Raw genomic sequence first — 23,527 nt, forward strand, 5'->3', positions numbered from 1 at the left:
GCCAAACTAAGACACGTAACTGACTGAGCCACCCAGGCGCCCTGGCATGGAGTATCAACCTAATTGCCCCCGTTCTCCTGTTTAAAAAAAGTTTGTTTATTGAACATGAGTCGAGGAGAGGCAGAGAGAGACAGAGAGAGAGAATCCCTAGCAGGTTCCACATTGTCAGGATTGAGACCAATGCGGGGCTCAAACCCAAGAACCAGAGTTCGTGACCTGAGCTGAAGCCAAGAGTCAGACGTTTAACCGAATGAGCCACCCAGGTGCCCCTGTTCTCCTTTGGAACTAAAGAGGAGATTAGCCTTTATGGAAAACCTAACTCTTCCAGGTAACTATGCCACCTACTGAACATGCTATCTCATTTCATTCTCATGGATAATTTTATGAGCAAGGATTATTATCTTTATGTTTTAAGATGAGAAATGGAAGTGCTGAGAAGATCATTTGCTTAGATTGACAGAATTGATACAGGTTGAGCTGAAATTCATACATGCATATGTTTGGTTCCGAAGTCTATTTTTACGGTATAATATTTTACCACACTATATAAACAGATTTGGTTATAGCCCTCCTCAAGATGATACACTTTAAAAGCAAATATCTTGTCACTGCCCCTTCATTACCCTCAGACTAAACATCACTAGTTCCTTCCACATGATTTCAAGGATCTTCACCAATAAGTCTGTTTTGTACTGGTTTGTCAATATCCTTCTTAAATCTTGATGTCTGCAGCTCACCAGATTATTCTAGATATCTGTGGCCATTGCAGAGTCAAGACTGGTAATTTCCTTGTTCTGGACTCTCTATTTCTAATTAAAGCAGCTCCTTGGCAGCCACATCATAACAGGTTAGTTACACTATACTTGCAATGAACTCAATAACCAAGTCTTTCACAAAGGACTTGCTGTAAGCCAAGAATCTCACTGCCTTTATTTGTGAAGTTAATTTTTTTAAACCTGGACAAAGGACTTTACATTTATCCCCATCAAAGTTTATCTTGGTAGTTTTGGCTCCCAACTGTAGGCTGTTGAGATACTCTGGATCCTATGTCTGTCCTACAGCACGTTAGTTATCTTTATTTAGCTTTGCATCATCTGCAGATTTGATTAGCCTGTCTTCCTTGTCTGCACTCTAGGACATTTATTTAAAAAACAAAAGTCCAGAAGAAGAAGGCCTATCACAAAGGACCTAAGATAGGGCTTGGCAGGAGGGAATCTGTTCCACAGTACCACATCCATGTCTAAGAAATTATAGAAAAAATAGTTTTCAAGTTGAAAGGGACAGATTAGGCATTTTTTCTCTGAAAGTTCTATTAATAGATAGGCAACTGAATTTAGAGAAATTAACAACTTTTGCACATAACCATAGTGCTGATTACTGATTCATAAGCAGGGTTGCTGATTGTTAACTTTTTTTTTCTATCACATCATTAGATGGGATCACTAATGGCCAAGAAGACATCTCAAATTTGTTTCTAATAGTTTATTGACACAATTTTCTTTTCTGACAACTTGTCCCTTTCTCCTAAAACAGCAACACAAAAAGAAATTCCAGTGAACTGAAGACTCTTGTTCTTATAAGCTTGGTTTCACTTTCACTGACTTTTATGGACAAATTCTATCAGAAAAAAAATGGCATAAGAACAACGCTCACCCGACATAAGTCCTATATGCAAAATAGGGTCTATTAATCCTATGAAAGGTAAAACTTTGGGTAAGGAAGTGTAGATTTAGAAGCAGGCAAAAGAATATGGCATGAAAGTGTCTGTTGTGTGTAGCATAACTCTATAGACCTGTTAGGAGAGAGAGGAGACTGCTTCCCTTTACTTGGATAGCTTCTGGATTCATAAAAAAATACGTGAATGATACAGAAGAGAAAACCCAGAGTTGATTTCATAAGCAGTCCTTGTACCTCCCTACAACAATGGGGGTAGAGCCTTGTGGGTAAAGGACTGGACAGCAGGAGACAGCTGTTCAGTGACCCAGGAGGTACTTTTCATGGAGTTTTTTTCCAAAGGGTAAGAGGTGGTTCCTGTCCCCATAAACTTTGGCTATTGATTTAGCTTCAGGAGGAGATGCCCAGTTGCTTTGAGAAAATTACCCATACCTCATCAGAAGCTTTATATATATATCTGATAATTTATACATATAACTTATACCAGAAGTTATATATTAATTATATTATATTAACTATATTATATATCATATATATCATATCAGAAATGAGGTCCAACAGTGAAAGTCTAAGTACTACATTAAATGTAATTAACCTGAATCTAAAGGATTTACTGAAGTAGCTCATGGCATCACCTCCTGTCTTTTTGACGTAATATAACCATGGTTCTTTCATAGGCTGATCAGGTAAACCAGCAACTTCCAGGAATCAGATGAGATCCCTACAGAGGCATTACAGTTAGATAGTCACCAAGAGAATCCTAGGACACGACAGGCAGTGTAGTATGCACTCTGGCTTGGACTCTCACTTTTGCCCTCATTAGCTTTGTAAACTAGGTATGAAATTATTCTTGGTGTTCTTCCCTAAGGGTAATATGGAAACTTCTTCTTAGCATTGCTGTGAAGATTAACCGAGGTAGTAATATAAGGGACTTAACACTGGAACCACTAACAAGCTTCTATATAATTATTGCAATAAATTTGTTTTAATTCTGTCTTTCCACATCCCTAATTCACCTAAGTGACTAACCTGGGGACCTGCCCTCATTCCTCTTGACATTGTGTCTGCCACACAGCAAATGCTCAATAAACGCTCACTGAACTGAATTGACTTGCCCAGTATTAACTACCAGCAGCAGATTCAACTCATGCCAGACCCCTTTGCTGACTTGGTCAGATTTAATTTAATTAAAAATACAAGAAGTAGAGCACTAAGGTTTTTATCAAACTTACCCTCTGAAGACTCATTACAAAAACTGTAAACAGAATAGTGTCTCATTTAGTAAAAGCTTATGCTGTAATGTCAATTCTATTGTTGAAAACACCTTAAATATTAGAATGCTCTTATCGACAGTGTTCTGAAGGCATTATTACAATTATCTTTAGCTTTCAAAACTTCCTTGTGCAATTGAAATGCTTCTTTTAGGCATATATTCTTACAAATCAAATTCTGCACATATCTGTTTGTTTATTTAGGCCTCAAGGTTTGCAGTCACTCACTTCAAAGCCAATAATAGTTACCTTATTGAATATCTGTTTTTCCCATGGAATCTCAACAGGTGGTCTATTTGTGTTACTTCCCCAATGATTTTAAACAAGTTATTTTCCTTCTATTTAACAGATGAAAAAACTGAGGCTCAGAAACTAATAATCTACAAAAGGCTTTGGAGCAGATGTTGCCAGTCCTTTGCTGATGTAGATCCCTTAACCAATTTTTACAAATGTTTATTTATTTATTTTGAGAGAGAGAGAAAGCCCACGTGTGGGGAAGGGGCAGAGAGAGGGGGAGAGAGAGAGAGAGAATCCCAAGCAGGCTCCGTGATTGGTGCAGAACCCTACGCAGGGCTCTATCCCACAAACCGTGAGCTGAAAACAAGAGCCAGATGCTTAACCAACTGAGCCACCCAGGCTCTCCCTTAACTAGTTTTGTGCACACAGATTCCCTGTGTGCCTTCACTCTGGACACCCGGCACCTGTGTCTTTGCAGCCCTCAGGCTGCTGGAGCCATCTTGATCTGCCCTTGGAGAACTGATAGTGTCTAGGAACTTACATCCACCTGGGTCAGCCCTTAACCACCAAATGAGGGCTGATCTGGACAACTTGAAACACTGCTTCTGGACGGGAAGGTACCAGATACCACCCTAAACAGTCACCTCACAGTACTTGATATTGCACCCTTGCTTGCTTTTGATTTTTTTTTAAATTTCTCTATTTTATTTCCCTACTTCCCTGTCAGCTTCTTCCTGGAACATTTTCTAACAATTCACTTTCATTTAAATCTTTGTCTCAACTTCTGGCTTCTGGGAAACTCAATCTTTTTTTTTTTTAAGTTTATTTTTTGAGAGAGAGAGAGAGAGAGAGAGAGAGAGAGAATCCCAAGCAGGCTCCATGCTGTCAGTGCAGAGCCTTACGTGGAGCTCAGTCTCACAAACCGTGAGACCATGACCTGAGCTGAAATCGACAGCTGAACATTTAACTGACTGAGCCATGCAGGCAACCCTGAAGAATTCAATCTTAAAAAAAATCACGTGACTCATAAATGGCAGAGCTGCATTTCAAACCCAATTCTGACAAAGTTCAAGATCTGAAATCCCTACCTTAAACCACTTCTCCTCACAATGAGAGAAGAAACAGGAGTCTGATATGATTGGTACAGAGATTTGCTTGCTGATCCTTTCCTCCAAGCACCTCTGTACGTTCTCTGAGTACCAGCCAAGCCACATGACCAGCCTCTTCTCTTCTTGGCAAGTTCCTCCACAGTGTCTCTCAGCCTCTGACAGTGTAAGCCTCTGGCTGATGGCTGCTGCCCCAAGGAAGTGATAGCCATGGGCAGGACCACAGCACCAGAGGGACACCTTGCATAACCAAATCAGATGAAAATCAAACTGGACTCCTGTCAACTAAATGCAGAAATCAATCAGTGGTCTATGCAGTATCTACTGAATGCCACTGTGGGCTCAGTGGCAGCCAGTCTCTCATTACAGCTTGGAATTTCAGTCCTTTCCTTCTATCTTCCGGTTTAAGGCATCAGTTGACTCTCCCTATATCAGAGGCTCTGACTTTGGGTTCATAGCAATCCACTCCCAACCAACATGTTGGAAAAATCACCCCCTAAATTCCACAGGGAAGAGTTCTATTTTAGATACATCTCATGTTAATGAAAGTGTTTAATATTCTTATTTTTCATGAAGTTAAATTTTTTAGACCTAGGAATACAGGTTTTTAGCACCCATTCATGGAAATAAGACAGGTCACACAGGGAGTAGCTACACTTTTGCCTTTCACACCCACAATGGCTATAATAAACATGAGTTTGACATACAGATATAGCCAAGGTATGCACAGAAATTAATCCAGCTCTTTTATTCCTCGATCAGAGCTTTCCAGGAAGTCAGGCTTAATGATAGCTGCGAAGAGTGAGAATGTTAGTCAACCGTGCTTATGAAGTTCAGAGCAAACATCCAGAGAATATGGTGCTGGCATGGTTCACACAGGCAGCTGGGCACAGACATACACAAGCCAGGCCTGTCAGAGCATGGCCCCTTGGGGACTTCGCTGCATTCTACTCCTTGCTACATCTGACCAAACCGCCTGATGTGGAGCAGGGCTCTCTGATGGACTCCTGTCCATTTCCCTATTCCCTTGCTATCTGCACAACACATTCTTCCATCACCAGCTATTGTTCAGAACAGCATAGTGCCTCTTGCTCCAACCAAGGAAGCAGCTGGGTCAATGGCTGAGCAGAGGAGAAGGGAGGGTAGGTCCTAAATGTTAAGAAGCCACAAAATGGTCCTTTCCTTTAAAAATGACCTCTTGTTAGATGCTGGCAAGGATGTGGAGAAACAGGAGCCCTCTTGCGCTGTTGGTGGAAATGCAAACTGGTGCCCCTCTGGAAATCAGTGTGGAGGCTCCTAAAAAAAATTAAAAATAGTACTACCCTATGACCCAGCAATAGCACAATGAGGAATTTATCCAAAGGATACAGGAGTGCTGATGCACAGGGGCACAAGTACCCCAATGTTTATAGCAGCACTTTCAACCAATAGCCAAATTATGGAAAGAGCCTAAATGTCCATCAACTGATGAATGGATAAAAAAGATGTGGTTTATATATACAATGGAATACTACTTGGCAATGAGAAAGAACAAAATCATGCCATTTGCAACAACGTGGATGGAACTGGTGGGTATTATGCTAAGTGAAATAAGTCAGGCAGAGAAAGATATCATATATTTTCACTCACATGTGGAACTTGAGAAACTTAACAGAAGACTGTGGGGGAAGGGAAGGGGAAAGAAAATAGTTTCAAACAGAGAGGGATGCAAAACATAAGAGACTCTTAAAAACAGAGAACAAACTGATGGTTGATGGAGGGGCAGGGGAGAGGGGAAAATGGGTGATGGGCATTGAGGAGAGCACTTGTTGGGATGAACACTGGGTGTTGTATGTAAGCGATGAATCATGGGAATCTAACCCCAAAACCAAGAGGACACTGTATGTTAGCCAACTTGACAATAAATTATATTTAAAAAAAAAACACGAAAAAAAATGACCTCTTGTTTTGGGGGAGGCCAAGGCTCTCCAAAATATAGTGGCCAACATCACCAATTCGATCTCCAATGATGTGAATCTAGTAATTCTTACACATAGCATGTGGCTATCAAGAAGTCAAATGCTCTAAACATTATTTCTCATTCCACAAATTTGCAAAGTTTTACCAAATGATTAGACAATACACAAAATACCAGTTTTTATTCATATTCAGAGACTAAGAAACTAAGGATTTAAGCAGTATAACTTTGAATTTTAATTTTTGAGAGTTTCATGCTTTAAGATGGGTTCTCACTGGAAAATTGGAAAGACCTGATATTTAAGGAAAGGAGCTGGGAAAACTGATCTAGCTATCCATATAATCACTAGTCAGAGTTTTCGTAATCTAAAGTTCAATGTCCAAAGGGGCAGAGAAAACTTGGATTTGGGATCTGCAGGCCTCATCATACCTCTCTATGTCTGTCAATATTTGAAATGATTTAATCAGGTAGGTGGGGCACAGATAAACGTGGTGTCTATCTGTGGGGGTTGGTGCTGGGTGACTGGTTCTTTCAATGCAGGATGGTAGGCAGTGGCTGGTGCATGGGGTACAGAGTTCAGTCACTTGGGAAAAGGTTGACAAGACTTAGGAAGGGCATCAGCCTCTTAGACATTGGTGTGGAGGACAGATTTCTGACCTTGATGGCATCTGAAGTATATAGCAGAATGAGATCATTCCATCCACGGAGAAAGCCCATAAATCAGGGCTTAGAGTAGGACACATGGATGCTCTGGGCTTCTTTGAAGTCACTGGGTTCTAGCTTCTATAGCTGCACAGCTATTTCCCACTGGAAGGGGGTCCTAATTCAGCCCTCAGTCTGGCTAAAACAAGATAACAGATCCCTAGTGACAATTGTGGGATATGACTAGAGAAGTCCGAGGTCAGGATTTACATTCTGGTTCATTCATTCACTCAAGAAATAAATGAAGATCTACTGTGTGTAGGGGAGGGGGATATAGGGAAGAGCAAAACATCCTTCATTGATTTTAAGGTTTGGTGAGTTTTAAATCCATATAGAGGGAGGGGATATAGGGAAGAGCAAAACATCCTTCATCGATTTTAAGGTTTGGTGAGTTTTAAATCCATGACACTTTATTACACAGGTACATGGGGGTCATTTTGTTAATCATTTACTTGAAAACAATTAGGTTGCCTAGTTCAAGCCCAATCCAGACTTTGCCACATAATTTAAAACACAGATGTCATTACAACCTCATTGAGAACTGGGACACACAACAAATGTTACTTTTCCTATACCCTGATCCTACCTCCCCTTCCCATCCCCTTGTCCAGCCTTTTGGTGAGAGATTCTATTAACAACATCCTAAAACATTTCCTTCATGCTTGGGGCATGATCCACCATGATTTGGTACGTGAAAACCTGCCAAAAAAATGTAATGAAGACACTGTAATGAGTTAAGGTTAAGGCTTAAGGCCAGTAAGTTGTTGTATAAACAAAAGCAGAGATTCCTGATAGATGTATCTGGTGAAATACTGTGGATTCACTTGAACAGATTTGAGAAATATGAGCCAGAGAAAACTCTGATTTGCAGCTGAGGCTGAAGAAGGGTTCCAGGCCCCTGGCCCTTGTGGTCTGCACAGTTACCACCAGCCAGGCCACCACAGAATCCTAGCTTTGTATGGTCAGATGCATCAGATTTCAAAGTGTGTTTATGTTACACATCATTACCGCCTTTACGCTGCTAACTACAGATCATGAGGAAGCTTCTCTTTGGGTTTGAGAATGACACTGTTGACAGCATTACTTCAACACCCATACAAGTGTTGGAAAAGCCAAAACAGGAAGGTGATGCCTGCTGCTTGTGAAAGATGAGGGTCGTGGCTGCTGGGGACTGCCTGATGACAAGTTAGAAGCACTGGCTATGGATAAGCTGGCAGTTAAAAGGAGCAGGGGCTAGGCCTTCAAAAATGCCTTTGTTGCTGGCTCTGAAATGCTTAAAATTCTATATCACATAGAGATTAAAATTAAGGTTTAACCTGAATTAACCCTGGGGAAATAACTCACTGACTTAAATTCACACTGAGGAGAAAACCATCAACCACAGGTTCTTCCCAAGAGGGTTTTCTAGGGAAAAGGTGCTGGGTGGTTGAGGAATGCTGGGTCCCCTGTCGTGGAGGACGATCTCAGGCAGAGGCTGGCTGGGCTGGTCCAAGCTGGTGCGGACTTCTGCACAGCCAAACGTGGGTTAGCCTCCAACCAGAGGCAGGAAGCCCAGTGTGTCCACGAATAGAGGCTCTGGCCACATATCAAATCTATTATATCAGCCTCGTTCCTGTCTACCCCATAACCGGAGCCCCAGTTTAGACTACCGAACCAAAGTGGTGGGGATACATTTTGCATACCAGGATTGGCTCATCCCGAAAGAGTTGGAGTCTGAGGTGGAAGACTAGAAGCACAGTCTGTCACTGGCATGCGTGAATTGAATGTTCCAGGTTCAGACTATTCCTGGGCGGTCCCAGTCCTTTCATTTACTAATTAGCTGAGGCACAAACCTAATCACCCACACTGCCAGTTGCTTTGTAGGGGTGAGTCACTTAGCTATGTGTAAGCCTGACCGACCTCCCAGATTGTGCCCGGCACAGGGCTTTGCTGCTGTCAACTTATCCCGCATATATTTCATTGTGCTCCATGAGGTAGGTACATACTCTGGTGATGATATAATATCTGGGGGTATGTCCAGGTCTCAGGATATAGTCATGAATGTCCGGAGACTACATGGGGAGACAGCCAGGCCTTTGTTCCATGGCAAACCCTCAGTGCACAGTAGCCTGAGCCATACCACAGCCACATGGCAGAGGCGGGAAGCTAGCTGTGCAGCCCAAGCTGGGCGCGGGCAAGAGTTCTGGAAAACGGTACACAAGGAAGGAAGCTTAGATGCCCTGTTATATCAGTGTGAGTATGTCTCCTCCCTTGCAGAGCAGCTCCATGCAAGTACCACTTCACTGCTAACAGTCCAAGCTGTGTTCTGGGACTTCCCCGTATTAACAGTGAGTCATTGCTGATGCTGATAACCTTAACTAAAAATATGAGAACTTAGAGATGGATGGAGGAAGAAAGGTCTGACAGTTCCTGAAGTCAAAAATGCACACATAATTGGGCTCCAAGTACCGACGATTCTGTCTCCTCAACATCTCTGTGATCCATCTATTTTTTTTATCACAACCATCACATTTATATCTTCTCTCTCCTGACCTATTACAATCATCTTCCTCTACATTCATCTCTCTCAAATTCACTTCCATCCTATTACCAGTAGTATTTCCAAAGTGAAAACCTAGCAGTGTTATTACCCTGTTTAAAACTCTTTTAGTAACATAAGGGGATCACAATTAAATAAGGTTTACTTGTCTGTCTTCTCTTCTATAAACCATGGTCAATCTAAAGGCAGGAACATAAATTTAAAATTCATCCTTGGATCCATAAACCGGCCAGGAGGAGGTCAAACTTTCACTCCTCACAGATGACATGATACTCTATATGGAAAACCCAAAAGATTCCACTAAAAAACTGCTAGAATGGATTCATGAATTCAGCAAAGTTGCAGGATATAAAATCAATGCACAGAAATCGGTTGCATTCCTACACACCAACAATGAAGTGACAGAAAGAGAAATCAAGGAATCTATCCCATTTACAGTTGTGCAAAAAAACCATAAAATACCTAGGAATAAATCTAACCAAAGAGGTGAAAAATCTATACACTGAAAACCATAGAAAGCTTATGAAAGAAATGGAAGAAGACACAAACAAATGGAAAAAGATTCCATGCTCCTGGATAGGAAGAACAAATGTTGTTAAAATGTCGATACTACCCAAAGCAATCTACATATTCAATGCAATCCCTATCAAAGTAACACCAGCATTCTTCACAGAGCTAGAACAAATAATCCTAAAATTTGTATGGAAGCAGAAAAGACCCCGAATAGCCAAAGCAATCTTGAAAAAGAAAACCAAAGCAGGAGGCATCACAATCCCAGACTTCCAGCTATACTACAAAGCTGTAATCACCAAGACAGTATGGTACTGGCACAAGAACAGACGCTCAGATCAATGGAACAGAATAGAGAACCCAGAAACGGACCCACAAACGTATGGCCAACTCATCTTTGACAAAGCAGGAATGAATATCCAATGGAATAAAGACAGTCTCTTCAGCAAGTGGTGCTGGGAAAACTGGACAGTGACATGCAAAAGAATGAACCTGGACCACTTTCTTTCACCACACACAAAAATAAACTCAAAATGGATGAAAGACCTCAATGTAAGACAGGAAGCCATCAAAATCCTTGAGGAGAAAGCAGGCAAAAACCTCTTTGATCTTGCCCACAGCAACTTCTTACTCAACATGTCTCTGGAGGCAAGGGAAACAAAAGCAAAAATGAACTACTGGGACCTCATCAAAATAAAAAGCTTCTGCACAGCGAAGGAAACAATCAGCAAAACTAAAAGGCAACAGACAGAATGGGAGAAGATACTTGCAAACAACATGTCAGATAAAGGGTTAGTATCCAAAATCTATAAAGAACTTATCAAACTCAACACCCAAAAAACAACTAATCCAGTGAAGAAATGGGCTAAAGACATGAATAGACACTTCTCCAAGGAAGACATCCAGATGGCCAACCGACACATGACAAATGCTCAACATCACTCATCATCAGGGAAATACAAATCAATACCACAATGAGACACCACCTTACACCTGCCAGAATGGCTAACATTAACAACTCGGGCAACAACAGATGTTGGCAAGGATGAGGAGAAAGAGGAGCTCTTTTGCATTGTTGGTGGCAATGCAAGCTGGTGCAGCCACTCTGGAAAACAGTATGGAGTGTCCTCAAAAAACTAAAAATAGAACTACTATACAACCCAGCAATTGCACTACTAGGCATTTATCCAAGGGGTACAGGTGTGCTGTTTCGAAGGGACACATGCACCCCGCATGTTTATAGCAGCACTATCAATGACTGCCAAAGTATGGAACGAGCCCAAATGTCCATCGATGGATGAATGGATAAAGAAGATGTGATATATATATATATATATATATATATATACATACACACACACACATACACATACATACACACACAATGGAGGATTACTCGGCAATCAGAAAGACTGAAATCTTGCCATTTGCAACTACGTGGATGAACTGGAGGGTATTATGCTAAGTGAAATTAGTCAGAGAAAGACAAAAATCATATGACTTCACTCATATGAGGACTTTAAGAGACAAAACAGATGAACATAAGGGAAGGGAAACAAAAATAATATAAAAACAGGGAGGGGGACAAAACACAAGAGACTCATAAATATGGAGAACAAACTGAGGGTTACGGGAGGGTTTGTGGGAGGGGGGGATGGGCTAAATGGGTAGGGGGCATTAAGGAATCTACTCCTGAAATCATTGTTTCACTATATGCTAATTTGGATGTAAATTAAAAAAAATAAAAAATAACATTAAAAAATTCATCCTCGGATCCATAAAAGTGCTTGATTAAAACTTGATGAAAGACTGTTTTGTGTCATCATCTGCAGAGGTCTGTGCTCACATCTTCCACTGGCACCCTTTGAATTGTTGAGGCCAGGAGCTCCTCAGCCTGGTCTGCTACGTCCTGCTGAGCTCCAGTGTGGAAGCGGTTTGTGATATCAAGAGGACCAGGTGACACAGGGTTGCTGATGTACATGGATGCAGGCTATGGCATGACAGCAGAATGAAAGATTTCTTCTTGCCTCCTGGTGACAGTGAAGACAGCAGCAATCTAGAGCTCTGTGGAGGTTATCTTCACTTTCAGTATGCATGGAAAGCCTAGAACTTCTTGAAATCATTTGATAGGCACATCATTTACTGGTTACCAACTATAAACATGACTCTAATCCTTGCTTGATATATATCCTACAGGTCTTGGCAACTTCTCAGGGCCCTGTGGGGCCTCACTGTTGGGGTGGGGGGGAGGACTTATTAAAAAAATACAATGTTCCTTCCACTGGGTCATTATTTCCTTTTTGTTAGCAATGAGAAGAGAGGTGTCTTTTTTTCCTACATAAGTGCTGTGTCAGTTTGTGTAAGTTTATAAAAAATGTTCAAATATATGCAGAAAATATTATTTTGAGGATCCTGATTCCTTTAGGATGTAGCATCTCACTCCTAGTGCACATTTCTTACCTTGACTGATACAGAATGATGTAGCACCTTTTAATCTGCCGATAAAATACTAATTATGTGCTTTGCCTGCAATCCATGCCACATCCACACACATATATATAATGTACACTATACATAAATATTATAGATGCAATTTACACATATTAGACACACACACACACACACACACACACACACACTCACATAATGTCCCATCATTAGGACTTATGCATGGCCTACAGCTTTGAGAAGAACTATGACTTGCAGGATATGCTTTACACTCTGTCTCTTCTCTTTCTCTCCAAATACCATCTTCACTCCTCAAGACCCAGCAAGACCTGCCTTTTCCACAAAGCTTTTGCTATTGCTAAGCCTTCTATAATTTAACTCCAATCTATTGACCTAAGTTTACTTCCGAAGTGAATAATTACAAATGAGTGCTCATGTATAGCACACTCTGGCCAAATGAATCATATGCCTTCTGCAAAGTAAGTGCTCAAAAAATAGCTGTTGAATACTAAATGTGTAAAATAGAACCACTCATTGCCTGATACAGTGTCTGTACATGGGAAAAACTCAGTAGCTGAATGAGTTGTTCTCCATGTACACCTTCTACCTACACCTGTGAGCTTCCGTTTATGTTGTTCCTCTATCACATCGGCTATTCCGAGAGTCTCCTCCTGCTCTTCTCAGCCTTTTAAAGTCTTAAACAAGTATTGTAGTTCTGCTGAATAACACCGACCTCCTTCATGAAGTTCTAATTCACTACAGCAGGAGGTGCCCCTCCACACTTCACTCCTCCTAAGGAGTGTAGTTCGGGGCCACTATTTCAATTGTTAATAGACATGGTCTTACACGGCAATTCTTTGTGCAGGTTCCTGATCTCTGAACTCATGGTAACTTCCTTGAGAGAAGAATCACTATATTCCTCATAGCCCTAAGTTGAATCTTTGAAAAAAGAAAGCTCTAAAAAAATTATCTATACATTAAACTTGAAGTAACTATTCCAGTCCATCTTCATTTACTCTTTTTCAGAACATCTTGACCATATGTATCATTGCACAATATAGACCTTAAAGCTATACAGTTTCTCATTAATTTCTAGAAGTTCCTTATGTCCCAACTAGACTGAAATTCTTCAGGGCAGGGGCTAATATGCTCCCATGTTTGGTTGTTGAGGTCAAAGAGGATGCTCAGTTGTGGACTGACTGAAGCAGCAGAGATGTGATCTAATTTACAACAGGCACTCTTTTGAAGAATATTTCAAAATCTTTATACACATTTCTCATTAAAAATCATCATCCCAGGAGCATCAGTTCTGATGCAGCCAGTTGACAGTTTAACCTGTGAAGCCCCTTTGAAAATAAGGCACTGCTGGTCATTCCTGATTTTGGGGTAAGAAATTGTCCCGGAGACTATGTAACTGGTCATGAGAAGCAGATGTAGAGACTAATATAAGGATGAAAGACAACGAGAGGGCACCTATTACAACATCGGAGCTAACACAATGGTGCACTGTTCCATGTTTAGCTCTCATTAAATTTCTCACAGGGCAATTAGACATAATGAAAAATCCTCTCAGGGCTGGTATATTTCTAACCACTCATCTGCCCAAGCAAGAAAAACCCTGCTCCAGGCTTCAAGTGCCAACCTTCCCTAGGCATAGAGATGTGTCATCTTTTACCAGCTCCTAGGTAACTTTTCTCCAAGTAACACTTGCCACATGCCTTCCTCAGCAGTGTCACATCTTTCCCTGACCAAACTGATTTCAAATGAATGGTTTCACGGTGAAACTACAGTGGTAGCAGGTTTTTGTTTTTGTTTTTGTTTTTTTTTAATTCTTACCTGTATGTTTAGTCTGCCTCATATAATGGGAGACAACATAAGAACAATTTGGCTACAATCTGGACCTGGCAGAAGAAGGACCACATGGCCCCTGAATGTCATCTGAGATTCAATCCACGTTGTCACGTGACCACTCTGGCAGAACTCATCAGATAGATGGCCAGAACTGGTAAACACACTCATGTGCGTGCACACTCATGTTGGAACATGTTCATCTACACCTTCTTATGTAGACATCATACTCATCCATAACAATCCCCAGGCCATTTTAAGGTAGAACCCTGGAGTAGCCACATATTCCAAAAGAATTTTGGTTAGCCCACTAAATTAAAAAATTAAAAAAAAAAAACAGAAGAAAAAAGAAATTTTTTTTCTTTTGCTAAATTACTTATTATGTGTAAGTACTGGTAGGCTACATGATTTGTTTACAATAAGCCAATGCATTTTCTTATCTCTGTTACCCCCAAACAGAGCAAACAAAAAACTATCAAAAAGCAAACATAAAACCAGTTAATGGTGGTGTTTTCTCCACTCTCCTTATGAAGTTAAAGGTTTATGTCAAAGCTAAAATGTCAAAGCAGCTGAAATAGATGCTCTTCGCAGCCCTCTAGGTCTAAAATGTAACTTGAGCTCTACTCTTTCAGCCGGGGCTACGTTTTTAATTTTCTTTAAAGATTTCCTTTGCCATACTTTTCCTTTCACAGGTTTTTTTTTTTTTTTTAAATTCCTCAAGCCTTGCCCAGTGGAGTGAAAGCTACCTTAATGAAGAAAGTAGAGATTAAACTACCATGACTTTGGAACAGCAGAGGCTCTCAGCTGTAATTCTTTGGCTCAGAACCAGGGTCTAAAACCAGCCATGGGAAAAGCTGCTGACATGGAGCCTGCAATTCTCTCCATGTTTGACTTGCATAATGTTGACATTATAACACCAGAGAGACCCAAAAATATTTCAAACAATTATGACTTCTTTTCTATAAATATTTTAAAATTGCTTTACAAGATAAAATAACATATTTTACCCGTCTTGTTTTTTTTTTTTTTTTACTTTGGTGGCCCTCAGCAGCTCACTACTACAGATTTATTTTTGGCTCAAAGGTCAGGGAGGACATCTTAAGGCACTACCTCTGTTGTTAAACTGTGTTTTCCAACATGAGTTGCCCAGTGAGTAGGGGAGTCAGCTACTCTTAAAGCAACAACTGAATGCAGTGTCAGAGCATAGGAGAAATAGACTTTATTTCTTATGTTGGACACTCAAGCAAGGAAAAAAAAAATCACGCACTCAAGACAATCTTTTAAAAAGTCTCGTACCCCTTTATAAGTAGAGTTTACTTTCTGGACAGAAACATCCTTCTTCTCATTCCCTTTCATTACTCATTCTCGCTCCAGTTATTTCTGCTATGAGACATACGTTTGAATGTACTGGGACTTCACTAGGAAGAGTGTATAAAAAAGGAAGGAGACTTATAGAGATGGCCAAGGAAATCATGAGTTCTGAGTACATTATTCAACTCTTTTCATTTGTGTCTTCCTTCACACTTTGCCAAATGGTAACCATCCAGAGTGTGAGAGGTGAAATTTATTTGAAACCTGCAATTTCCGTTCTCAGAGAATATGATTCAGAGACCTTAATTCTGAGCTCTGGAAATAGGCGATGATATCCTTAGTCACGGATGAACAGAGTGATCAGTAGGTTAATAACCAACCTTCCAGTGCAATTTCAATATCTCTCCCAGGACCAAGAGACCTGGCTTGCTTTCAATATAAATGTCCTCAGCATGATTTGCAGCATTTATTTTTGATGTGAAAAGATCAGATGCCAAAACTGTATTCCTCCTAAAACATCCACAGAAAAGTCCTCCCAGTTTATGATTTTAAAGCTAAGACCAGTTTCCCATTTGCTGCTACTTAAAACTTACCTCTTCTAATTAAAGCATCCAAAGAACTTATATTTAACAAATAAAGTTCAGTGTTATTTCAAAACACTGGGGGTGGGAATGGGAAAGTAGAACTCACCTTCACTCCCAGAAAAAGCACTGCTTGATCCTGCCACTGCCAAGGTCAACAGCAGCTGCCAGAGATCCATACCTGTAGGACCTGCAATCATACAAAAAGGAGTAATCATACAAAAAACAGTAAGATAAAAGCAGACCATTATCATTACACACTGTTTATAAGCTGGCTAAACCATGAATGAGCTGACATGCATGTCAGTTCCAGAAGGAATCCCAGTAAATCTTTCATTGCCCCAAATGTATTATTATACTTTTCATAAGGGCAAACAGTAGGTTTGTAATAAATTCTATTTCCCATGTGTGCTTGCCTCAGGAAATAACATGGACACTAGAGAGTTTCCCATCTTGGCCAACAGCCCTAGAAACACTTTACAACAAAGGACCCCCTCCCCCTCCCCTCCCCCCCTCCCACTGCTTCAATAATAGGGCCAGTGTGGTTTCACGTTAATTTGATCTGGAAATAGAAAAACTTGTCAGCAGTATCACCAAGCATAGGGCCTTGAGCTGGACAGGCCATAAAAGGAAAAACACAACAAACCACTTGTAATAGTAAAACTCCTCCAGTGTTTCTCACTGAATAAAGGAGCTCAACTAATACTTAGAAACCCATGCTGAACATGCAGAAGGTTGAAACTAGACCACTTTCTCACACCATTCACAAAAATAAACTCAAAATGGATAAAGGACCTAAATGTGAGACAGGACACCATCAAAACCTTAGAGGAGAAAGCAGGAAAAGACCTCTCTGACCTCAGCCGTAGCAATCTCTTACTCGACACATCCCCAAAGGCAAGGGAATTAAAAGCAAAAGTGAATTACTGGGACCTTATGAAGATAAAAAGCTTCTGCACAGCAAAGGAAACAACCAACAAAACTAAAAGGCAACCAACGGAATGGGAAAAGATATTCGCAAATGACATATCGGACAAAGGGCTAGTATCCAAAATCTATAAAGAGCTCACCAAACTCCACACCCGAAAAACAAATAACCCAGTGAAGAAATGGGCAGAAAACATGAATAGACACTTCTCTAAAGAAGACATCCGGATGGCCAACAGGCACATGAAAAGATGTTCAGCGTCGCTCCTTATCAGGGAAATACAAATCAAAACCACACTCAGGTATCACCTCACGCCAGTCAGAGTGGCCAAAATGAACAAATCAGGAGACTATAGATGCTGGAGAGGATGTGGAGAAACGGGAACCCTCTTGCACTGTTGGTGGGAATGCAAATTGGTGCAGCCGCTCTGGAAAGCAGTGTGGAGGTTCCTCAGAAAATTAAAAATAGACCTACCCTATGACCCAGCAATAGCACTGCTAGGAATTTATCCAAGGGATACAGGAGTACTGATGCATAGGGCCACTTGTACCCCAATGTTCATAGCAGCACTCTCAACAATAGCCAAATTATGGAAAGAGCCTAAATGTCCATCAACTGATGAATGGATAAAGAAACTGTGGTTTATATACACAATGGAATATTACGTGGCAATGAGAAAAAATGAAATATGGCCTTTTGTAGCAACGTGGATGGAACTGGAGAGTGTGATGCTAAGTGAAATAAGCCATACAGAGAAAGACAGATACCATATGGTTTCACTCTTATGTGGATCCTGAGAAACTTACCAGGAACCCATGGGGGAGGGGAAGGAAAAAAAAAAAAAAAGAGGTTAGAGTGGGAGAGAGCCAAAGCATAAGAGACTGTTAAAAACCGAGAACTGAGGGTTGATGGAGGGTGGGAGGGAGGGGAGGGTGGGAGGGAGGGGAGGGTGGGTGATGGGTACTGAGGAGGGCACCTTTTGGGATGAGCACTGGGTGTTGTATGGAAACCAAGTTGTCAATAAATTTCATAAAAAAAAAAAATAAAAAAAAAAAAAAAAAAAAAAAAAAAAAGAAACCCATGCTGATGAGCCATCATGAGGAGGTGTAGCTAGAAGGGAGCAGAAAGGAGAAGGTGAGAAGCACAAGAAAACAAAACACCTGTGCTTCCTAGGTGGCCTGCCTAGGATACCCTGCCTGTCGTGGGTTGTTTTCTGTTTTAGGAAGAACGTGGTCTCTGAAAGGCCCAGGAATGTGAACACCCCCCCCCCCCCCCCCACTCAAAGAAAGGTCAGTTGGAGGCCTTGCTAGCTATCTGGGTGTGGCCACGCCTTAATCCCTTCAGTTTGATGAATAGGGGAGCAGATCATGCCTCAGCCAGCCCACACTTTTACCTGGGGGAAATAAGCTTCTTTGGAATAAATAAGCCAGGTGTCCAGTTCTAGGACCTCTGAAGAGACAAGTTTGGGCTGATTTAAAATGAACTCAGCACACTGTCCTTTGGAGAGCTGTTGCTACATCTGACAACTAATGCCAACTACTTTAAAGCTTAGCGGCAATATTTTCATAAAATTACATTACTTACACATCACTCAGGCATACCTGATCATCACATTGGGAGCTCCATCGGGGCCTCTATTGGCCTCATTTTCTCTATGGTACATTCTTGACAATAATGAAATAGCCTTTCTCATTACCCCTAATCAGGCTGAAATGATGAACAAGAACATTTGTTCTCATGGGTAATGGAATGGTGTGGTTCCCAGTAATGGCTGTGTAATTCTGAATAGGTATAAAGTGTGATATTTCAAACTTTCATTTCTAGATAGTGGATGGCCCATCATTTTTTTGTTGTTGTCCCATATGATTTCACATTCTTAAGAAGTTGTAAGAAAACACATCTCTACATAAACTGAATATCTTCCTGGGCCTGAATACCCATGTATATGCCTATCGTATAAAGAATGCCCTCAAACATTGCCTCGCGGAGTCACTGACAGAACTGAGTGACACTGCATGTGCACACACTGCCAATTACAGGATTGCACACAAATGTGAGTTGCAGTTATTGTAGCATCCATGTTTTAGGTTCCTCACCTGGAAGGCTCTGGGCTAACGGCCTTTGCATCGTCCTCATCTGCTTTGCAAATGTGAACCACTGAGCGGCTCTCTTTACTGCTAGGTGAATAGGCTATGTGATCCTAGCTGGAAGCCGCCAGCAGAAATGTGTAAAAAGGGCAAAAATAAATATGTGAAAGGCTGAAAATGCCATCCTTTTGTTAACTGGATATTTCCTTTTAAAATTTATTTTTAAGGTTGTTTTGTTTTGTGTGTGTGTGTGTGTGTGTTTGTCAGGAGGAAAAGCATCGAGGAACTGGGCTCTGAACAGTGTTAGTTTTCCTAGCAATCCCCCAATGCACTTAGTGTCAGGTAGAGACACCTCCTCTGGCACTCGCTCTCTCGATATCAGGTTGTAACAGGGAGTTCCAGTTCTAGGCAGGGTTTTTTGCTTCCCAACTGAATCAAGATATGAATAGGTCTGCCTTTCTCAGAAGGCTGCTTTCTCTGGTTTGGAAGTCACATCTTCAAATATTTCAAAGACACTTGGCAGATGCCAGAAACAAGCAAGTTTTGCTTCAGATGAACTGCAGTTGACTCCCTCTCGTCCCCAAACTTTTGAAAGCTGCTGCCTGCAAATGAACTTCACCTCTTCCAAATTTTCACAACATATCTCCATAGAACGCATTCTATCTCATAAAGAAACAAATAAATCAGAGTCCTTAGAGCAAAATTAGCCATACATCTGTTTGCACAGCCCTACAGAAAAGGAGGTATTTAAAACTGCTATTTTACCCCTAGGAGATAAGAACAGGTCACTGCACTGAGAGCATTGCATAGGGCCCCAAGTCTCGCTCCAACTAGGGAGCAGAGAAGAGGATGGAGAAGTGTGGCTGGATTCAGGAAGAGCTAACTGCTTCATCCAAAGACTAAAACTCTCCTTCCACTGTTGCTGGCTCAGTGGGGCTGACTCTGAAAGTAGTTCCTTACTGAGCGGTCCCCAGAGCCAGCATGTGGCTGGGCTCATGGACATTCTGTTCGATTTGACTAGAGGCTGCTCCCTTCAGTTTTGCAGAACTCCATGTGGCAGCTTCTAGGTGAGAGGAGCCTTCTTTATTAGGTTTAAGCTGAGAGAAAAATGTCCCTAGGAGAGGACAAAGTGTCAACACACAAAGTCTGAAACTTTAATGTAGTTCATCAGTGATGTGCCCATGTGAGAAGGAGAAAGTACCATTATTCCCCTTCCCCACCATAAGTCTCTATGTAGAGGCAGGTGCTCCAGAGGAATCTACCAAATTGTACCTTAGCCTACTGGGTTCTTATTTTGCAATGTAAGTTTGTAATATTTTTCTAGGGAAAATACCTCTGTAAATTTCTACTGATATTTATGCGTTCTTTGGCTATAGCCTCACAGCAAGATTTTCATTTGGGGTGGGGCGGTGGTTGGGTGGGGGAGACAAGTTTCTATTCTTGCATAATGGAACTCACACCATTTCCACTTTCAAAGCCTGAGGCATTTTGCCTGCCCATGCCCCCAACCCCCACTTCCACAAGGGAGAGCTAGCTGAAAAGCAGTGTAATCCAGCTGGTGTGAGTTTTCATTCTATAAACTGCCCAGCAGAGGAGACTTCCAAATTACAGTTAGGCCTGTGATATACTGACTTTTATTCCTCGGCTATAAGACGGTACATAAACACATGAGAAGAGATGGAGATTAAACATGATATTTTTTTCCAATATGTTATAACCAATTCCAGGCCAAGAAAGGAATCGCTTCCATTTTTTTTTAATCTTAAAATGAGCAAGTAGTTGTTGAATTCTTAGTTCTAGAATTGTGCAGGGCACAATGGAGAATACAAAAGCAATCACAATCATGGTTCTCTACCCCAAGAATTAGGCAAGATAGGCACGTGAAATTATGAAAAGAGGAAGTGTACCTAAAAATGAAAGAAAGATCAGAGTGGGGAAATAACGAGCGACTGAATGACAGAGAAGATTGTGCTAGGTAAGGAATAGTGGGGGTAGGATGTGAACATGCATTATGGGTAAGAGCTCAGATGGTACAAATGTCCTGGGTATGGCTTTGGATCTGATTAGCTCAGGGCAGTAGTTGGAACGAGCTGGTGAGATAGAGAACAGGTTTGAAACTATGAATAAAGGGGAATAAAATTGGACTGGCAAAGGAGGACTAGCCCGAAATAGCATTTCAACTCATATTAATCAGAAAGTCACTAGAAGTTTTGGGATAGGCAAAGCATGTGTAAAATGGATTATTCTTGGGCTAAATCTGCCCCTCATACTTTCCTCATTAAGTATCACTGAGAAATACTGACAAGATATGGTGATGACTGGATATAGAAGATGATAAAACATGTCTATTGTAAATGACTGAATATATGTGTGGAGGAAAGATGGCGCTATTGATAGAAATCGGAACTTTGGGATCAGAGCTGTTTAGAAAGGATAAGATCACATGACTGTCTTGGGATATTTGGTATTAAAGTGATTTAACAGTGATTGAAAGACTTGTGGAAATGTCTCCACATGTCTCCAAGACTTGTGGAAAGACTTGTTAGAAATGTCTGGTAGGAAGATGAAGGCAGGAGACCAAAGACTGGGAGAGAGAATGAGGTCATTACTGGATTTTAGAGATATTTACATAGAGAGGATGAGTACCAGATGAATTTAATGTGAAGACTAGACTATTTCATGAAGAACCCCCATATCAACTTTATTAAAAGTAATCTTAAAATCCATGTTAAGCCATATAGGGGAACATGTGTTCATATCTGGTTTGTAATTTGGCAGGGACAAAATGAACCACCACCCACAGCTACCTACACCCTCTGATTTGTATCAAGTATTTAAAAGGAAAGAGGTCAACAGCATCTCTAGAAGAATGATGTTAGCATATTTATATATAGGAGGAATAGTATGGAAGATTAAGGAACTTGTAGCCCTGTTAGGGCAAAATACCAGAGTGGCAGCTGAATTGATAGAAATAATTTATCCCCAAATTTTCATTTTACTGAACTAGCTATTCTGATACCAAAAAAGTAAGAGCTGATTAAAAAATCCCTACAGAAGCAGAGGTGTTTATATTGCAAAACCAAGACTCTAGTTAGATAACCTAATAAATGTGTACTTTCTGATGCAGGTGTTGATTAGTAATGAAATATTGCAAAACTGAATCGAGTTGATTTCCTGGTGAAGCTGTGCTAAGAACTCAATGCTGAAAAAGAGGCTAATCCAAAAGAGTATTTGTAACAACCCATTGTAATTAGTACTGGGCACTTATTTGAATAGTTTACATTTGTTCGTGTCATTACCCACTTTTTATAGTGGTGGTCACTTGAAAATTGTTCATACCTAAAATGCCTAAGGTCATTTTATTTCTTTCCTGTTAGTGAGACAGAAAAAGTTCACAAACATTACTGACCTCACTAGTTTTGCTGAGATTTCTCCCTTCTCAGAATCTAATGGGGAATACAGGATAGGAAATTATTTTAAATGTGTAATGTGTGAGGGAAAAAGGCCTTTTGGAATATTATATATACTAAGTCTCCTTTTTTATAAAACATTTAAAGCATAGATCATATGTACCTGCATTAACCAATTCAGTTACCAATTCAGTGTCCGTGGTGCATTGGAAACAGGGTTAATGTAACTGAGGAAATAAGTATGCAAAATTTTTACAAAATTTCAATTAGATAGTTTCAGCATTTAATTAAGTATATTTGGGACAGGTTGAGACGTGAATCTAGTGAATCTAGATTTTTATGAAATCTAAATACAGATCAGTATTTCTGATGAAATGTTAGCATTCAAGTTAAGATGTGCCATAAGTGTAAAATATACACGGATTTTAAAGGCTTGGTACAAAAAAGGGATGCAATATTTTGACAAGGCCTATGCTTACCATACGTTAAACCCGTATTTTGGATTGCTGGGTTAAATAAAATATATTATTGAAAACTGATATTCCTTGTTTCTTTTTATTTTTTAAATATGATCAGTAGAAAATTTAAAATCACATAAGTGGCTTTCATTATATTTTATATTTCTCTTTGACAACACTAACATATACATATTATGGTTTGTATGCTTGTACTTGCATTCAGAAACATTAAACTGTTACAGTGGGCATATATGCTTTTGTAACAAACAATAATAAAAAATTATATTTCTAATGATGTATCAAATCCTGTGGTTATATTTTAAGAGGTCGTCCCAAATGCAGAATGATGGGGACTGAAGATTCACTGAAGAATTAGGCATGATTATTTTTGTAGGCTTTTTTTTTTAGGGTACTCAGTATGCCTTAGTTTACCTTTAGAAGGGTGACAATTCACACTGTA

The 23,527-nt window shown here is 40.4% G+C and overlaps 1 protein-coding gene across 7 annotated transcripts in view; it reads right to left on the bottom strand.

Moving 5' to 3' along the window:
- GHR (growth hormone receptor) overlaps positions 1 to 23,527 on the bottom strand; it is a 276,203-nt gene that overhangs the window by 126,372 nt on the left and 126,304 nt on the right. For 5 of the 7 annotated variants that reach the window (XM_047866704.1, XM_047866685.1, XM_047866678.1 and 2 more), the window contains one exon: positions 16,294 to 16,374. In XM_047866704.1, coding sequence (XP_047722660.1) covers positions 16,294 to 16,363 — 70 coding nt within the window. In that variant the 5' untranslated portion in view covers positions 16,364 to 16,374. Of the gene's footprint in view, positions 1 to 2,906; positions 2,963 to 16,293; positions 16,385 to 23,527 lie in introns of those variants that run through there. The other 2 variants (XM_047866660.1, XM_047866711.1) reach the window with 2 other exon arrangements.

Source organism: Prionailurus viverrinus, chromosome A1 (genome assembly GCF_022837055.1).
Source record: "Prionailurus viverrinus isolate Anna chromosome A1, UM_Priviv_1.0, whole genome shotgun sequence".
NCBI classification, from domain to species: domain Eukaryota; kingdom Metazoa; phylum Chordata; class Mammalia; order Carnivora; family Felidae; genus Prionailurus; species Prionailurus viverrinus.